The 19,984-nt window shown below is 45.8% G+C and overlaps 1 protein-coding gene across 1 annotated transcript in view; it reads left to right on the forward strand.

Annotated features, from left to right (window-relative positions):
- The window catches only part of LOC147666739 (epithelial sodium channel subunit beta-2-like), a 55,960-nt gene that overhangs the window by 10,157 nt on the left and 25,819 nt on the right, over positions 1-19,984 (forward strand). Inside the window, exons 2-5 of the mRNA XM_086948915.1 lie at positions 477-613; positions 9,691-9,854; positions 15,352-15,456; positions 18,869-18,985. Of these exons, the coding sequence (XP_086805041.1) occupies positions 477-613; positions 9,691-9,854; positions 15,352-15,456; positions 18,869-18,985 (523 nt within the window). The remainder of the gene's footprint in view (positions 1-476; positions 614-9,690; positions 9,855-15,351; positions 15,457-18,868; positions 18,986-19,984) is intronic.

Here is a 19,984-nt window from a genome sequence, read left to right on the forward strand (position 1 = left end):
CTTGTCTTCCTGCAATTTCACTTCAGTTAGTGCCAGGATGCATTACAATCCTATTCAACAACTGCCTTCACAGGAAGTTACCTTCATCATCGTTTTTCAAAAGAACAAAACTCAGGGGTTGATCATGTTCATTCAAAACTACAAACATGTGGAATTCTTTACCATCTTTCTTTGCTTGACTAAAAACCACCTGTGCTTTAGAAAAAAATCTCAAGACTTTTTTTCTTCATGCAATCTTACCACTATCGCTAGAATTGATGATTCTTCAGCTTATTGTTGCGTCTCACCCTTTTCGAGCCCAGCATTATATGCTAATAAAAGCTCTTGGTGCCGGGAGACCCTACTGGGTGAGAGTTTGCATAACTGGGCTATTCATTATGGTCGTTAAGACTTGACACCGGCTCCCTGTCCAGCTGGTGATCCTGTGGGAGTAACACTGATCCAAAAGGTAATTAAAACTGTCTTTGTGATTTCAGCTTCTTCACCCCGATCCTGAACCACAAACTTGGAAACTGCTACACCTTCAATGGGCAGAGGGGCTCGGCGATGCGCACTGGCCCGAGGGATGCAGAACCGGATATTCTCAATGCCACCAAGGCCGGAGTCAGCTACGGTAAGTGATCTTCGTCTACTCTCCATACCAATGGTCAAAGAAGCCAGACAACCCCTGCTCTAGAAGGCTTATCTTCCTTTACAGAGTGCTTTTTACCAAAGGTGGACCTCAGTCACTTACATTGATAATGCTCAGTGGAAGTGTCCATGCAGATGGATGCAACAGATTGTACGAGAATGGGCCGCACAATATTGTGGTGGAATGGCTGGCACACTGATCTGCTTAAATGATTTGTAGAGCATCATAGTAGAATTGCAGGACCAGTATTATAAGGAAGTGATCTGTACAACTTTATAATATAATAAATCCATATTACAATAGAGCAGCAAGGTCCATCACCCAATAAAGTAGACCAGTGCAACCAACAATATCATAGAACAGTTTGTAAATGACTGTAATACAGAGTCTATTGAGAATTGTAGTACAAAGGTCTATGCAGTCACAATAGAGGAGTCCAGAGAGCATTTTAGTGCAGTGCTCTATAGAGCAACATGGTAGAATAGATATGGAGTGCCTACTTTTTCCAGAATCCAGAGCACTCTTTGGGCCTCGTGAGGGGTAGGAAAGCGCTATGCAATACCAATCAAATCCAGCACAACGATTTCTGCAACTTGATATGGTCTGCCCGGCATAATAGGAGACCAAAGTATTCTGCAAATTGTGCAGAAGGAAAGACCAAAATAATATATAATTGAAAAACTCCAAATGAATGGGAAGGTCTATGGGTAGGGATCTCACAGTGATGTTGATGTTCTCTTCAGAGCTGGGGGTACCAAGATAGATGATCCCTGGCCGCCCCTCTTTTGTCTATACCAGATTTCGTTAGTGGGAGTTATGTCTTACCACTTGGATCTGTGGATGGTTGCAGGATACAGTTCTGATTATTTAATTATTTGACTTGGTTTTTGTTAATCTAGGAGTAAATAGTATGCACAATGTAAGTGTAGTATTCTGCTGATTGTAACCTAAAACCTAGTTAACCATATTCTGTGCAATACTGAAATGAATGCCTACTAACTGTAGGAATGAATGCTCTTCTTTCCATAACTTTTTACCCAGAAGAATATTGCAGTTGGTCCCTGTCTGTGATGTCACAGACAATTTAAAAAACGATGAAATGGAATGTACCAAAGGTAACACTAGTTTGATTAATTTAGTTCTTGCCAATCGTCACTTTTTTATGTAGTGAGTCTCTGCAAAAGGCACAGGGATCCCCAAAAGTGAATCCTATGATATGCCTTTGGAAATTAAGATTAGTGGTTTATTGTATGGTATTGCAACATTTATATAGCGAAAAATATTTTCCAAACCCCCTCTACCCTCCTGCTCCGCCGCCCTATTCCCTACCATCCGCCACTGCTGCTGATATCCTGTTAGGGTCGTTTCTCACTTTGTGCAATGCACTCAATTTGCATCCATTGTGTTTCACGTATAAGCACCTAGCACATTTCACCTCACACATTGTTCAATATTGATTATTGTTCTTTAATTGTTTGATAAATATTAATTGACTGCTGTTATACTTCATTTGTTCTTACTAATTTCAGATTAGGGGCTACTGTTGTGTAAACCATAAATTCGTAAGCGCAGGTACCTAGTGATTTCAGGGTCCAACCGTCTTCTTGATTACAGCTCAGAGAGGACACGGCCATTTTGGAAAAGACCCTGACTGTGTTGTGAATTATTGGTCTATGTCTCTAAGGGTTCACATTAGGTTAATACCTTGGAGTGTGATGCCTTCATAGCAATAACTGGTGCCATTGCTTTTATGCTGTCCACAGAAGAATACTCGAATTGCTTTCATTCGAACTTTGCTGATCACAAATGTATTTGCCTCATACCCTTTCTCGCCCCGGTTACCCTTTTCAGAGGTGGTCTGAGTTCATTAGAAGTTGAGAGGTTTAGCAAAGAGCTAGTGCCTTTGAAAGGAAAACTTAGTGCCATATCACACTCATTAAACTTCGCAGCAGGCCATTGCCTCTGAAGGTCAGGCAGGGATGGGAAAGAGTAATTCCCTGCACAGATTTCACCAGGTAATTCCTTGCGTAACTTGTGGGTCCTCCTTAAAATATTCCTATGGACACTTTTGTTTTAAAGCAAGGGGCATATTCTCAAGGAGCTATCACCGAGTTAACAGCACTTAATCGCAGCCAAAGTCGCGATAAAGTTATCACCCCTTTCACAAGCTGGTGCTAACAGCCCATAGCGCCAGTTTACCCGTGATAGCAGCAGCAAAAAACATCACCACAGAAGACCCTGGCAACTATCGCTAATGAGATGCAGATAGGCATTCCCGTGCAAAAATCTGTGACAACACTACACCGCAACATTCTCAACGACCAGCCAGGTAGGCGATACGACCACAAAACATGTCATAAGGCGAGTTAGCAGCAGGAAACTAACACCTGCTCTGACCTGGTGCAAAATCGGACCACAACCTGCACCACAAAAGGTAGCCCAGCCCACAGCCACACCTGAAGGGCAACAGATGCCATGGAGCCACTGATCATGCAGCTCGGAGCATGAATACGACTATAACATCAACCGCCACCACCCCCTGACCAACACTGACTCAGCGCAGACAAACACGGAGACCCAAGAAAATGCACTAACCTCACAGCCCCAACACCAGAGAATGTCTTTGCCCACAGCCCACATTGTCTACGGGCTCAAAGGGACAACCCACCTCCACATCCTGACCACCATGGCCACGGCTGACGGTACCAACACAGCAGACAACCAACATTCCACCTCAAACAAATCAGCTGCCCGTGATGCACCTGTTGGCCTCTGGTTCCCTCCAACCAACAACCACCTGAGTCGGCGAGTCACACAGACAGGCCAATCCAAGTCCCTCACAACCGTCATGGATTACACCATCAGCTTGGTACCCCAGTACCAATTCTTCCCCCACACTTTGCAGGAACAGCCGGAGACCAAGCAAGTAATCTACGCCACAGCTGGCTTCCCGCACGTGTCAGAGGGCAATTGACTGTACGCATGTCCCACTTGTGCCCCTTGGCAAAACTGCACACAATAAGCGCAACAGAAAACACACGTATCCCACCAATGTGCACGCACTAGTGGACCACCGGGGAATTTCCGCCAACGTTGTCGTCCAACCACCCAGGCAGTGTGCATGATGCATACACCTCTGACAGTCCATCATCAACCTGCACTATCAGGCTGGCGCTCACGGACATGCACTGCTCGTTGGCCAATACCAAATGCAAACATCACACACCTCAACCCCACAATCATGCAACTCACAACACAGGAAATGCACACATCACAAGCTCACATACAACATGCACACCCACCGGACACAACAGCACAACTCACTGTGGCCCAGTGGTGTACATTAGCCATCAATGGTATGGCACCTCAGCCACACAATAGCAGAATGTCGGAAGAGGTGGGGACCAGGCATGTGCGAAGGAGGCAAGTGACTGATGAATGAGAATGTACTCAATGCCAAGTGTGGCGTGGATGTCAGGGTCAGACTGCGGTATGCAGACCACACACACATATCCATGTCGACACACACCCATGGCGTTTGGAGTGTTGTGGACAGTGGACGCAACCATGTCACCCCAGCCAGTTAGGAAGATCGCGGCAATTTAGTTTATTACATTCCCCCTGTAAGCATGAGCGCAGTGGGCTGGCCCTGCGTATGCCAGGCCAGCGTAGGGGTGTGAATAAAAGGCATGGAACTCTGGGCGTGGTCCTCTTCCTGAATGCCCAAAGTCTCTGCCAGGGCGACGCTTCTTACCTCGCCACGAGGGCGTCGCTGTGAGCAGGGTTGCCTGCAATCCTGTGCGCCGGCTACAGCCCAGGCCGCTGGTCCCAGAACCTGTCTTACCCGCCCCTGCGCACCCAGGCCACAATGCCCTCCTGCCGACACCGGCATGTGTCGAACAGGGCCCACCACATGCTGGTGAAAGCTCCAGACCCGAGGGCCACGACCCTGGCAGCCTCCTCAGACCATCACGGCCTCCGCAACACAAGCCCACAGTACTGCATTCTTATTGACGTACTTCACCGGCAGACACAGCGGACAAGTAGGTCACAGATTTGGAACTGAGTCTTGATTACACCATGGCAGAGAACATTAATTGTGGCAGAGTCTATATCACAATTCTCCCTTTGATTAGTGATGCCACCAAGTCTGTGCATAGCATCACAACCACACGTGCATGTGGGCCCACGCGGACTACTGGCCTCGGCCTATGCTGCGCTCGAGTAGGTCACACATTTGGAACTGAGTCTTTATTACACCATAGCAGAGAAAATTATTTAAGGCAGAGGTTAAATCACTATACTCCCTTTGATGTGGTGCCACCAAGTCTGTGTATAGCATTCCAACCACACATGTCTGTGGGCCCACACGGACTACTGCCCGCGGCCTGCGCTGCGCTCGAGTAGATCACAGAATTGGAACTGGACATCGATTATTCAAAGGCAGAGTACATATCATTGCACACAAGGAGAGGCGTGAGAGGATGATGCATTGCATGTGGGAGGATCATTGTTACGGAGATGATCGAACACTACCGACAACTGCCCTGGTGTCACTAACTCTGTGCATCGCGAGCCTACAACATGTGGCTGTGGGACCTGTGGGCTGCTGACCGCTGCCTCCGGCCTACTCTGCGGTCCAGAAGGTCACAAAGTCTTGATTTAGCAATGGCGAAGTTCATATCAGTGTACCGGCATCATCGCAGACTGCATCCCCCTCAGCCCTGGGGCCACTAAATCTGTTCCCCCACATTCATGGACACTCTCTGGTCGTACATTGGTGGCGTCTGAGTCTATGGACTAGGGGGTAGTTTTCATCCTCATGTAGCTGATACCGAATTGGTGGTGGCAACAAGACTGTCTCTTTTCACTCCCCCATTTGCTGTTTCCAGATAAGATTAGACCTCTGCATCATGCCCTGGAGGACACCTTCCACTGTCCCCTGCAACCCTTCACCACATTCACCTTGGACCTCAACGAGGACCCGCTCAGTCCGTGTGGCCCCACCTCAGTGCACCGCAAGTCACTGTCCCGTGCCGGGGTGCCTGTGTTGGGCGCTGTGCATCCGGGGCCACTTACTCTGTCCTGGTCAGGTTCGGGACCCCTTCTTCTGAGATATTGGATGGCCTCCGAGGCGATGATCTTGGGGTCAACGCCATGTGTCTGTGGCCCTGCGCTGTCAGCTGCCTCCGGCCACAAAGTTGACCCACCAGGGCTCACACATCAAATCGAGTCCAGCCCGGCCCGGGCGTGGCATCACAGCAGGAGGCACAAGCCACCATCGTCAGGACCACCTCAAACCGCCATCTGCCACAGTCGAAACGGTGTACTGGCAGACTGACGGAGTTTCTCACACCTGTCATGGATGCCATCATCTGCCTGATCCCCTGCTCAGCATTCCAGATGCCAATAACTCAGTGCACCCTGAATCATCGTCCATTACTGTTTTGGTTATGTACTGTGGAGAGCTCACGCAACAATGTCACCTCAGGCAGTATGAGAGACCTGGGACGACGATGGTGAAGATAATGCAGGTGTGACAACCCCCCTCCCCCGCACCCTCTACAGCTGCATCAGGAATGTCCAGGAGGGACACTATCCTAGACATTTTCTTCACATGTGCGCGCTCAGCTCTAGCGCCCCAAACCCAGCGCACTGAAACTCCTGGACACTTCTGTTTGTATGTTGGGTGACCTCTGTACTTGCTCCGGCTCCCTCCATGTTGCTCAGCAGTTGACTCTGTTATGCAGGTGTTTTCTGTTTCCAATGCACTGGTGTCCATTGTTCAAGTTGTTGCCGGCACCAAGCACTCCGTGCGGGCTGGCTCATACTCACCCTACATACATCCAGCACAGGCGTCACTGTACATGTGGCCCTGCCAATAAAGGGGCCGGGAGCACGTGCCCATAGCCAGTTCAACATAATATCTGCATGTGTCCCTGTGGTCTTGTTTTATGCATGAAGGCCCTAGGCCCTTTGACATTACATTGTGCTGTGTACCGCGGACGCAGACATGTCACCGCAGGTAGCGGGTTAGTGCTTGGACATGTAGCTTTGTCATCACCCACTCAATTCATAAGGGAAGAGGACTGGGCCGTCATACGCAGAGCCAACGTGGGTGTGTGACTGATATGTGCCTGCCCCTGGGCGTGGTTCTGTACTGGAAATGTGCATCTGCATGTGTCTCTATGGCAGTGTGGGTCTCCTTTGTGGGGTGTAGGTGGTTCTTGAAGGGTACTGGACAGCCACATATGTGATCTAGTTCGCCTTCAATGGGTTCTGACCACACCCGCACCTGTTTGCCCACCTCCTTTTGGCATTCTGACACCTGGCACTGGGGTGCCATGTGTGGGTCGGTGAAGTGTTATGGGCCTGCCCTGCTTGCGGGTGCTTCATGCTGTGTGTTCTGTAGCAGGTGCAGGGTTCTCCCCTAAGAAGCTTGGCTGTCCTGGTGGTGGGTTGCGTGGGATGTCCATGGGCTGTTGTAGGGCAGCGGTGTTGAAGGTGTGGTGGTCCTCTCCGGCATCACTGATGAGTTAGTTGTCTGGTCTGCTCTGCTGGAGGTGTTGTGTGTCCCTCTACAATGTGAGGGAGAGTGCATGTTGACATTGTGTTGACATGTATGTTGGCACATTGTTCTTGTTTACATGCAGACTGTATGACAATGTACATTGTGACTGTTTTGGAGTGCAGGATTTAGATGCGAGACAGTGTACATTTGGACTACATGACGGATGTGAGGTTGTACGCGTACCTTTCCATTTCACAGTTTCCATCTCTGTCAGATGTAGTAGGCCTGTTTCTGCGTGTGCAGAGCCAGTTGTGTCCTCTGTTCTGCAGTGTTGGGGTTGCAAATTGTACCACATTGTCGTCAATGTGGATATGCTGTACTTGCTATGTGTGTGTACTGCAGTGTGCCTCGGGGATGAGTGACATGAGCCAGGGTCATTGCGGGTGTGCAGTGTACAACACATTGTTGTGCATGTGTGCCATTGTGCCCATGTCCCCCAGTCCCTGGTCGTTACTCACCCTGTTGTTGGTGTGTCAGTTCCTATTGAGCTGTGTCCGGACACCCAACTCCTTGCACCGTCTACACAGTTGACTGTGGCCTCCGTTTCCTCCAGCTCCTCCTGTGGCGTAGAACTCCCACCTTCTGTCGCTGTTGCTGCCTTCGTGTAGGCAGCACCTTTGTGCCTGGTTTAGATTTTCACATCATGCCAGCGCCTCTTGGCCTCCTCCATTGGCCTCCTCGATACTCCGACTACATTCCCGGTGGTCTAATTGTGGGTCAGTTGATGGTTGTGTTCTGCCACCTCTGTGACGCTGATCTTGTTTTGAAGCGTACTGCACCCCATCTTCCTCTCCCTCTTCTCCTTGGCATTCCCCGACCACGTTGCTCCTTGATGGTGGTCTGTGGGGCTTGTGGAATCGCGTCGGCCTCTGCGCTCGGTAAGGGTGCATCCATGTTGCTACGCACTTTGGGTTGTTTATGGTGTGTGGTTTTTGTAGCTGTAATAGTGCATTTTCCTGCCAGATGCGTGAGATTTGCAGGCCTGTCGCTGGTTTTCGCTGCTTTTTGTACCGCGATTGGCCTCTTCGCAGGATTTTTTGCGTTCGCGTTTTTGCGGTGTGGAGTTGGTGTTAACGCGGACACTTGGCGCGTTATCTGGTGACTATCGCATGGTACTGCCGTGTTGTGAATGCTTCGTTAACATGGTGTCATTTTCCCGCAATAGACTGCGATGTTGGGAGTTGGGTTTAGTTACTTTTGTGATGGTTATCACACATTCTTGAGAATAAGGCCCTATGCGTCTTTTAGATCTACTCAGGCTTCACATTTCTGTATTGATGGGTCCTTTCTCTTCCAAGGGCTCACAATAATTTTTGTCCCCCCCCCCCCTTCCCCCGACCACCTCCTCGGATTCCCTCACGACCATCAGGAAAACGTGCCCCTCATCCCTCCATAGTCCCTCTCTCACATACATTTAATTTCTTTTAAAGCACTAGTAAAGGCTGACTTTACTAATAAAAATGTATATCTACCCAAACAAATCCATTTCCGCAACATTAGGAATAGACAATAAAAGACTGGGTAGAAACAAACAGAACGTCCTAACCAATTTTATGTAGTTTGCATGCAGCTCTTTGATGACAGTTGGTAACAGTCACTGTTCTGTGTGAGGGATGTACCTTATGAACAGTGATAACAAAAGGATCTTTGTTACAAAAGCAGTCATCCAGTCATCCACTAAGCTATTCACATAAAATACGCATCTGTGATCTGCACAGTACGAGTTCTTTGCAGCAGGCATATTAACCCTCTGCACTACTTTACGGTGAGTCAAAACAGACACTAGACACAACTCTGAACTGTTTCTCTAGCAGGAACATTAATCACAAGAGTTATCTTGACATTTTTAATGCTGCCTGAACACTGGAGGCACAAGGAACTCTGCAGCAGGTACTTTTAAAACATAAGTTATTGCTAAGCACAGCACCCCCCCCCCCCTCCCCCTATGAGGTTACTGCTCACCCCTCCAGGTCAGAGTCCAGTGCAGCTGCACAATTCGCACCGCCCAAAAGTCGGCCCTGGTCCTTCCCATAACCCATTAATGGAATTAACTACCATAGTGCACTCAACCCTTCTCCACATCTGCTAGGTATGAATAGCATCGATTGGTGTTGGGATACACCACAAAATTAGTGATCCCAGGTCCTTAAATAATAAATTATAGTAAACAATGTTACTAATTTGATTGATCAGCAGAGTCATCTTTGCAGAATATTGAACAGTTTACATGGTAGGATGGCTCTCAGTGCTTTCGCTGTATAGTACAGAGAGTCCCTATGCCTCTTTGTAGAACATGTGAATCCAAGTGGCCATGTTGCAGTGCCTCTCTCTCCTTCACATGTCACTCATTCTCTCTCATCCCAGTTTCCCAGACCTCTCTGTCTCCCTCTCCCTCGTGCCGCTCTCCACTCTATAGGCTGTTCCTCACCCGCATGTATATCTCCTGTCCTCTGCCTCTTTGACGCTTCTCTCCTCCTTTCTTTCGTAGGCCTCACCATGGAGCTCTTTATCGAGCAGAGCGAGTACATCGAGACCCTCAGCACCACAGCCGGGGTGCGAGTGGCTCTGCACAGCCAGTGGGAGATGCCCTTCCCGGAGGAGGAGGGCGTAAATGTCCCCCCTGGGCAGGAGTCTGATATCGGTGTAGTGAAGGTGAGCGAGCAATGAAGAGCGTACAGGCGTGTGGTGAAATAAGGCACGAAGGGTGGGATAGTGGGAATCTAAGATTGTGCTGGAGGAACACTGGTGTACCAAGACTTTTGTGCTGCAGCATTTCTGAAATTCAGAGCCACCATGACTTGAGGCTTCTTGTTCTGAGGGGACACTGGCACAGAAGGTGTCCTTCACTGGAGAGATCCTGAGATATAATGCCTCCGGTTCTGAGAACCTGCTTAGATTAAAACATGTCCTATATGTATGAGACACTTTGAAAGAAGGGCTCCGACATATAAAAAACACTGAAACAGAACCTCTCCTATGCCAAGGAAACATTGAGAACAGGAGCAGAGCTTCAGGTGGGTGTTTCACCCCTCTAATAAATGTATTTCTCATAAATAGCTGGGTATAAGTGCTCTCATTTGGGTATTGTGAGATGTCAGTCTGATTTCTCCAGAGATGATTACATAAAAACAGACAAAAACGCACACACACTCTCTCCCTCTCTGTTTTTAAAATCCTCAAAATATTGTCTATTTTAAAAAATATAGCATTTTCTTTCTTAGTACTCCTACAAATCCGCATTCCTCTCCCTATGATATGCCCCATAGGCCACTCTCAGGTGCCCTGCTTGTCGCATAATGTATTGAAACATTATATGCCAGCCTGATTGTTGGTAAATCTGAAGCTCTCACCCCCCCCCCCCCCCCCGCCCCAATCTAAGTGATCAAACTACGTCCCTGACTGAGAAATAACCTCATGTGCAGAGACACTTTCACTGCGATGATGACAGTCACCCAGGAAACAACCTTTTCTTCTCAGGTTGGAAATTTCTAAAGACCATGAATGAATTCTGCCTTTTATGTGCCTTTGCAGGAGGAGAGGTATGGCTAAGAATGGATTCCAGGTGGGGTAATCATGATAGGTTGGATGAACTAAAATCATTAAGAAAAAAGTTGTGGGAGATAATGGTTATATTGTTTCAGGTGAAGAAGTCACAAAATGTCCTGTGTGAATGACTTTGCTCTGGAGCTGCTGCTTTCTTCTTAAAAATATTCTCACGTCCAGGAGATTTTAAGATGGGGCTGGAGGAGCCGAGGGGAGCATTGCTCATCTTTGCTCACAAAAAGAAGAGCGAGAAAATATAATAACACAAGTTGGAACCTGTACATAATTAAATTAATTACATTGCTATGTTAAGCGGAAGAGAAGAAATATACTCAATCATACTCAATGTGAACTGTGGTGAAGTCAATACAAGGTCCAAAAGATCTGAATCCTAAAAGATGGGGTATCTCTGGCTCACCATTGGTAGCTAGGATTGATCAAGTATGAAGGATTTTGTGTGCTCTGTTTGGAATGTTGGTGTGATGGACATGAGTGGAATGTTTGGGTTCATGGTGTGAGCGCTGTCATTTGAAGATGGGCTGAGCAGCAGGCAGGCTGCCCCTGGTGGGACTGCTACCACTGATGTTATGGGCTTAATAAATAACATACAAAGACACTACTTGGCTACGTCTACTTCATCACCTCTACGCACGGAACTTCATTACCACATTTTAAAAATGCACACGAAAAATATCACAGAGCTCTTCAGAAAAAGATGCAGTGGTACATGTGTAACAACTAATTAAAACACGCTAGTACCTCCAAACTTGATATGGTGTAGGGCAGTGTTTCCCAAACTGGAGCCTGCAGACCCCCACTGGTCCGTGACACATTCCCAGGGGGTCCGTAGGCAGCAGTTTTAAAAGCACAGCAAAGTTTTTTGTATAATTAGCTGCTTTCGAGCAACAATAAAAGTGTCAAGATTATACATGTGATTAATGTACATGCTGGAGAGAGATGAGTTTTGTCCAGTGGCAGCTTTGACTTAATTAATGTAGCACAGAGGGTTAATATGCCTACTGCAAAGAACGTGTAACATGCATTTTAAAAAACAGTATTTTATGTGCATAGGTCTGTGGGTTACTGCTTGTGTCATAGAGATTCTTTTCTTACTGTGCACTTCATAAGTGACTATCGGAATCTAGCAGAGGGACCTATAAACTGTCATCAAAGAGCTGCTTGCAAACTGCATGGTACCAGTTAGTAACTTGTGTTTTTTCACAGTCATTCATTATCCTGATCCTGCTAAAAAGGTTTCTTTGGGTGGAAGTACATTTTTAATGTTAAAGTCAGTGCTAGTCACTGTGTTATGTTCTGAATCCAGAGTTTCTGCTTTTCCAGCCAAGCACTCTTTAAAAATGCCTATCAGTATGAATGACATGTGAATACTACACCTTGTAGTCCCCTTTACCTTTTGTAACATTTTCTATACACTGATTTACATGTATGATTCATTGTCTCTATATGTGTGTGATGTAAAGTCCTTTGACATCCTACAATGGTATGAGAGATGCTATAAAACAAATGAAATACATGTGACAGAGGGGCTATGGAGCGATGAGAGGAACTGTTGAAGGGTGATAATAAGGGAATCATTGAAGAACCCCAACAAAGATTGCCGCATCCTGGTTCATAGTAAGGTCTTCATTTACTATTCTTTAAAAGCTAATACAATTCAAAATATAATGAAAAATGTGTTGTAGAATGCACCATTGTTTCCTAAAAATTTTTTTAGGGGGAGAGCCTCCCTAAGCCCCATTTGTAGTGGTCAGGCTCACTCCCTGCACTTGGGTGCACCATGTGGGGACTGGTCTGAAAACATTTGCCAGGGCTGCTTTGGGTTTCCAGTCTGGCCCTGGCAGGAGAAGGAGTCTCGTGCTGCGAAATAAAACCAACAATTTAAAAGTTAGTCACGGAGATGCAGCACCACTCTTCCTATTAAATGTTTTGCTTTTTTGCAAATTCCTTCAATATAAAATACTTAGGGCCAGGTGTACAACTCGTTTTTGTATGCACAAATCAGTTTGCAAACCCGTGTGTGCATGCTAAAAACCTACTGGGCCATGTACATAGTCTATTTCGCGAATTGCAGTTTCTTTGCGACTCACTAAATAGGTGTGCGACTCGCTATTTGGAAGTGGCATTCCCTTCCAAATAGCGAGTCTCAAAACCATGTACAAATGTTTTGCGACCGCAATTGGGGTCGCAAAACACTCGCAATTACCACCTACTTCGAGTAAATGGTAATGCCTTGGCTAATAGGAAGGGGTCCCGAGGGACCCCTTCCCCTTTGCAAATGCATGCAAATTATTTTTTAAGGGCAGGCAGTGGTCCCAGGGACCACTGCCTGCCCTTAAAAAATGAAATGAAAACGTTTCATTTTCTTTTTTTTTAATGCATGGAAAACGGGCTGCATTTTCTAAAAAAAAAACTGCTTTATTTAAAAGCATTCCCATACATGGTGGTCTGCTGCGCCCAACAGGCCACCAACCCTGTGAGGGCTGGCATTCCCAATGGGCTTGCAAATTGCATTGATATTAATGAGCTTCGCAATTTGCGACCCCATTGTGAATCGCAAACAGAGTTAAACACACAGTTGTACATTTCATTTAGCGACTCGCAATTGCGACTCGCAATTTGTCACCAATTGCGAGGCTCTAAATGAAATGGTCGTACATTTGGCCCCCAAATCCTTGGTAATTTGAGTACTTGTTTTGTGTTCACACGTGTGCTTTTTTAAAATTACTGTTTTAATATTTGAAATTTAAATCATACAAATTGCTTGAGAGTCCCCGGCTTCCAGTGGTGACTCAATGGGGGTCCTCATGAGTCAAAAGTTTGTGAACCACTGGGTAGGGGACAAAGGTATAGCAAAAACTAACAGGAGTTACTTTGGGCAAGCAGCTCTCTTCAGGTGCAGCTGCCATTCGTGTAACAGGTGTAGTGGCATCGGGATCAGAGGTTTGAGCGGCCCAAAGCCCCACAATTGTAGCTGTCTTTTAATAACAAAACAGGCCTGAGATGTTTTCATTGCTTGTACTAAGCCTTGAGTACACTTGATATTCCACTGCTCAGAAGTGCCACAATGAAGAAGCAGTGCATTGAAAGGACACAATGAACCCTTTTAGAAGTATTTTCAGATTCCAAAGATTCAATACAAAGCTAACATACTCAAATCCCTTAAAGCCACTTCTGATGACATTGATGTTTTACCATCGTCCTTCATCCAAGCACTCTCTGGGATGCTCTCTTTCCCCTACTTGTCATTATTAATGCCTCCCTCACTCAAGACATCTTTCCTGGACCTCTCAAGACTGGCCAAACCCTCCCACTTCTAAGGAAACCTACACTAGACCCTGATGACCTCCCAGCAACCCGCCCATCACCTACTATTCATTGACAGGATCATTGTAAAAGCAATCCATGTTCAACTCCAAGATTTCATCAATGCTAACCATTTTCTGCAAGACTACCTGTCTGGTTTTGATCACGCTGGAGCATGAATTATAAAATCTGATATTCCTATTACACTTTCTTACCAGAGTATCTTTATGCTGGGACTACTGATTGAAAATGTTAATTTGAATTTCACGTTGTTAATAAGTTCTGCAGACCATCCACCCCAAACCTCCACCCTCCATGCTGTTCTTGCTGTGACTCATCTGCTTGTGTTTTTGCAACCATAATGGTAGGGGTGAGGGAGCAACATCAGGGGTATGGTATGTCTGCATGACTTGTAACCCCAGTGTGGCTGGTAACTTCCATCCTGCTGTGTGATTACCAGGCCACTTCCCATTAGGTCCTCAGGAGGTGGGTGGACGAATGTCTGACATTACAACGCATACATTTACAACGCATGCTTTACAACGCAGTTTTTACATCGCAACATCACTTACAACGCATTCCATTACATCGCATGACACTACATCGCATTTTTTGAAACTACCTTTACAACGCATTCCATTACATCGCATTATACCGTTACAACGCATACCATTACATTGCATTTCAGGTAAGTTTTGGATAGTATAGGGGTAAAAATTATTATTCTAACGCCAGGGGGTGCAACAGTACTGTAAGTGTTGGATAGTGTAGGGGTAAAAATTACTATTCGAACTCCAGCGGGTGCAACAGTAGGGTAAGTGTTGTATAGTGTAGGGGTACTATGCGCTGTAATGGTATGCATTGTAATGATATGCATTGTAATGCCTGCATTGTAGTGACATGTGATATAGTGTCATGCGTTGTAACGGTATGTGTTGTAATGCCTGCGTTGTAGTGACATGCTTTGTAAAGGATGTTGCCATGTAATGACTGCGCTGTAAGTGTAGTGTGATGTAATGGTTGCATTATAAAGGTTGTTTCCCAGATGGACATCACAGCGGAGATACTGGAGAGCCAGAGTTAAGTTTAAGAGCCACTATCTCTGCTGCAAAGTGTGGTAATCCACTTAATCCACCACAATCATGAGTTTTCCCCAAAAAGTGGATTAACTGCTTGCACCCGGATTTACTGAGTGCTTTTCTGAGCAGTTTTGATCATTTTGGATAGAAATATGCTGCTCTTTCTCCACACTCTCATGTATGCCATTTCTACCTTTTAACAGGTACATGTCCATCGCCTCGAGGAGCCATTCAGCAGTAGGTGTACAAGGGGGCATGAAATTCGCAATTATTACTCCGAAGTCTATGGCATGGCCTACAGTCAAGAGGTAAGGATTAGATAACTGAATCTACAGTAAGGAGGTGAGGGGCAGTCAACTGAGCCTCACCTCATGTCTGTATGTTTATATATGGTATTTCTATGAAGCAAACCTAGCCAAAAGGCAGCAGAGCATTGCACATGGTCAAGTTACAAGCTTAAGGTTAGCAATTAATAGGAGAGGATGTTGGGCTCTGCACTAGACAATCCGGTCTCCAGGGACAAGTCTTAGTTCCACGCTCACACCCCGCTACCCGTTGGTATTTAGTAACCGCTGTGGGCACTTGAGAGGGCACCGCTCTCCAGATGTAAGGTAGAAAGTGTACGTCCCTCGCAAAAGATCTTTGATGTCCCTGTGATCCCAGAGAGAACAGGAGGCCCACAGACAGGCCCTTGGAAAGCACACATCAGGGCACCACATTTCATCAGGTCTTGGCGTGAGCAGTAATCCTCTGTGTGCACAACAGAGTCCTCTGGTAATGTGATCACATTGTCCAGTTCTCCGGTTCCCAGTCCCCACAAGTGTATCTCACTCTTTGCTGAAGGATGGCATCCATAGTTATACTATTGTGAGCCTTTGAAGTTAGGGGGCAGTGTAGGGTTTTTCCTTTGAACCCTAGATGTGCCCCATAAACTGTAGGCCTGTCTGCCATGGGGCAGTGGAATGTAGATCTTAAACTTTAGGGAGGCCATGATCCAGCCCTGAGAGGCCAAGTGTCAAAAACCTTGCTGTTCCAATCTATTCCATCTGACCCTCAAATGGCAGAGGTCTGTTGTTCCCATTTGTATGCCCATGGTTTATGGCTGTTGATTGGAAATGCACAGATTTGCTCCCCCAACCCCCTGGTGTCCACTGGAACCATGCAAAATGCCACATGGGACTCTGAGAGGATAGAAATGTCCATATTCCATAATTGAAATTTCTATGTGTTATGCCAAAATTACCTTTACCACTGGAAAGGGTTTGGCACAACGAATCAATTAATATGAAACATCATGAGGCTGCTCTACTGCAATCCCCTATTGCAGCCTGAAGTAATGTCAATCGCTTCGCCATGTTAACTTATGGGAAGAGCAAGTCTCATTGGTATTGAAAACATACACAGTTATTCCTCACAACCTAGGCACATGTGCGTTATTGCACAAATTTACCAACAATGACAGGCCGGACAAATAGTCTCCAGCACCAGAGGTACAAGTGTGCCCACACCAGTCTGCAACTACAGACTAGACACAGGTTTAATTGAGACAGGGTCAGTGTGCATGCAAACCTGCGATGGGAGGCTGCACACTTGATCACGGGCACCGTAGGTGTGGGTGATCACACACAACGGTCTGCACTGACATACTGCTCCTGGGTTTACTCAGTATAGATGTTAAGGCGTACCCACCTGTCTGCTGTGGCAGATCGTTCCATGTTAGAGAACATTGAGTCAGCGCCACTTCCCAACATGGGTTGGAAGGGCGCGCGCACTTTCACACTGCATTTACAGTGGGAAAGTGCCTGAAGGCCAAACAAGAGAATCAGCAGAACACTGTTGGAAAAAGCAAAATGTTTAGGGCAAAGCTATCTGATGAGTATCAGGTTCAAAATGTATCATCAGTGTAGTATTGCATCTTGATGTTGCTATCTGTGAATAGAGTACCAAGTGGCTCCATGGAAAGTTTGAAGATGACAGGGGATCGTATGGAACCCGGGGGACTTCACACTTCATAGGGATCTGTTGGGACCTGCAGGTGCCCATGTGAACAAACTAGTGTCAGTTGGAAAGGTAGTAGGAGAACCAGTGAAGGACAGTGCTGGTGAATCCCATTCACGACTCAAAGGCGCATATGAGGGTGGAATGGTTGACTCGGTCGAAGGCAGCTGAGAGGTCCAGAAATATCAGGAAGCCAGATCCTCTTCATCCGCAGGCAAGAGGGCATGGTGTCTGGTGTATAAGGTGGCTGTCTTTGTGCTCCAGCATGATCAAAACCAGACATGTAGTCTTGCAAAAGATGGTTAGCTTTGATGAAATGTTGGGGTTGAACATGGATTGCTTTTACAATGATCCTGTCAATGAATAGTAGGTGAATTGGCGGGTAGCTGGGAGGTCATCAGGGTCTGGTGTAGGTTTCCTTAGAAGTGGGAGGGTTTGGCCAGTCTTGAGAGTTCCAGGAAAGATGCCTTGAGTGAGGGAGGCGTTAATAATGACAAGTAGGGGAAAGAGAGCATCCTAGAGAGAGCTTTGATGAAGGACAATGATAAAACATCATTGTCATAAGAAGTGGCTTTAAGGGAGTGGAGTATGTTAGCCAGATCTGTGAGAGATAGGGCTTTGAAGCCTGAACATTGCGAGATTGTACGGGAAGGGGTGAGTGCAAGGGATACATAGCTGGTATAATCGAAATGGTATTGGATGGTCTGTATTTTTTCACAGAAGAGGTTAATGGCATTGCACTTTTCTATGGAGGGATGAATAGGTGGATCTGGTAGGCGGTTCAAGCAGTGCTTGATTGACTTAAAGAGCATTCCGTTACTGTTGGAGGTTTTATTGATGGTGATGGCATAGTACTTTGTTTCGGCTCAAATAATGAGCTATCTATGTGTTGATTGGAGGGACTTCAGTATCAAGAGGTCCTCTACGGTTCTGTTTTTTTCCCATTTTCTTTTCTGTCTGTGGATTGATTGTTTATTGCTAGCAGGATCTTTATAATACCATACTGCTGAAGGCTTTGGCTTGCACTTGCATGTTGTAATTGGGGCTTCGATGTTCACATAGCTTTCCAAAAGAACTGTTGCTTATAAGAGTATTGGCATCCAATGTGGTGTTAATGGGGTGAGAGGTGAGGTCAAACATTAGGTTTTCTATGGAAAAGTCTTTGAAAGTTCTGAAGATTTGGTGGTCTCTTTTTGTTGACCTTGGTCTGTTTACAGTACGCAGAGGAGGGAAATAGGGATGGCATAGTGGTCCGAACAGTCTAAGGGTATGGGGAGCTTGCATTGGATTGTTGTTTGGTGATGTTAAGAAGGTAAAGTTGAGGGTATGGCGTTTGGAGTGTGTTAGTTGTGTGACATGCTGTACCACATTGGGTGTTCTGAGGAGGTTGAAGAGTGTGCCTCTTGTTTTTTTGAGCTTGTGTTGTCTAGGAGATTGAAGTCACCCAAGATGATGCAGGGCTCATAAAAGTGAGAGATTGACACATCCACTTATTGAGTTTGATGATTATTGGTAAATGTCCCCTTAACAGAGGAAAGGAGGTTATTCTAGGGTAAAATGCTTGTATTGCCACAGCATACTTTTTGTTCAACCTCGCCATAGTCTTCTGTGCCCCTATGTGCTAGTCCATGAGGTCCCAATTTTCTCACCCTTCTCTTCAATCAGGGGTATGGATATGGGAAGTTTTGTCTGTCACTTACTGGAGTTTTGTTTTATTTCCAGGCCTGTAAGAAAAGTTGTGGCCAAGCAAAAATTATCAAAAACTGTGGCTGTCGCATGTGGGAGTTTCCGGCACCCCCTGGGACTGAAGTACCCCTTTGTAACATCAGTGAAACAACAGTCAGTACGTTGCCAAGTCTGTCATTTACTCCTCCATGCCTGCCTTTTTCTGTTACTTCCTCCTACCTAATTCTACACTTTATCCTCTGCCCATCGCTATAAACCCTCTCTTGGTATTTGGTTCCTGCCTAATTGTGTTTTCCCTCAGTCACTGTATTTGTCCACACTATTATCCATGTCTTTGTCCTTTTACTTCCTTTACCCTAATGGAGGCTGAAAAGGACCTGAGGAATGATCAAATAACAAATGCCTGCGGAAGGGGGCATAGATATAAAGATTTCAAAAAAGAGGAAATTTTCTGGGGCAGCAAGGTGTCATTCCCTCAGAAAGCCTTTTGTCCTGCAATGGGTCAGAAAGGCTAGACTGTGAATATTCCTAAATAACCACTTTGGGAAAGTAAGCAAACAGGTTTAACTGTTTCAAGAGAGAGAGACAGTGGTCAATGTTGGACCAGAAAGGAAAAACTGTAGCCCTGTCCATACCCTCAGGACAAAGAACATAGACAAGTGGTTCTTAACCTGTGGTCCATCAACCTCTGGAGTTCCATGATAGCTGCTCAAGGGGTCCATGACTGCTTTGAAAATGAAATATTATTAAGAGATTTGTAAAGTACACATGCATAAAAAACATGAATTAAAAATTAAAAATACTCTTCAATGTGAATGAATTTGAAATTGAAAGCTAATAATTAAGTTGGTATCCTTATCTTGATTTGTGGAAGCAGTGCAAGTATAGGAAACGTATTCCTGTATAGATGACTGGTGGGCTCAATTGAAGCAGCACTGGTTTCCACTAACAACAAGCATTTGCAATGCAATAGGTCTCGCATTAGGAAAGTTTGAGCTATTGGTATTGTAAATGACAAATTTTGTATTTATGTGTTAGTTTTGAAAATAGCTAAATTAATAGCTTTGTCATTTACAATGTTAATAGTTTTAACTTTCGCAAATGTGCTACCTATAGCATTTGTAATGCAATATGTGTTGTATTTACGTGACT

Source organism: Lissotriton vulgaris, unplaced genomic scaffold (genome assembly GCF_964263255.1).
Source record: "Lissotriton vulgaris unplaced genomic scaffold, aLisVul1.2 SCAFFOLD_610, whole genome shotgun sequence".
NCBI lineage: Eukaryota > Metazoa > Chordata > Amphibia > Caudata > Salamandridae > Lissotriton > Lissotriton vulgaris.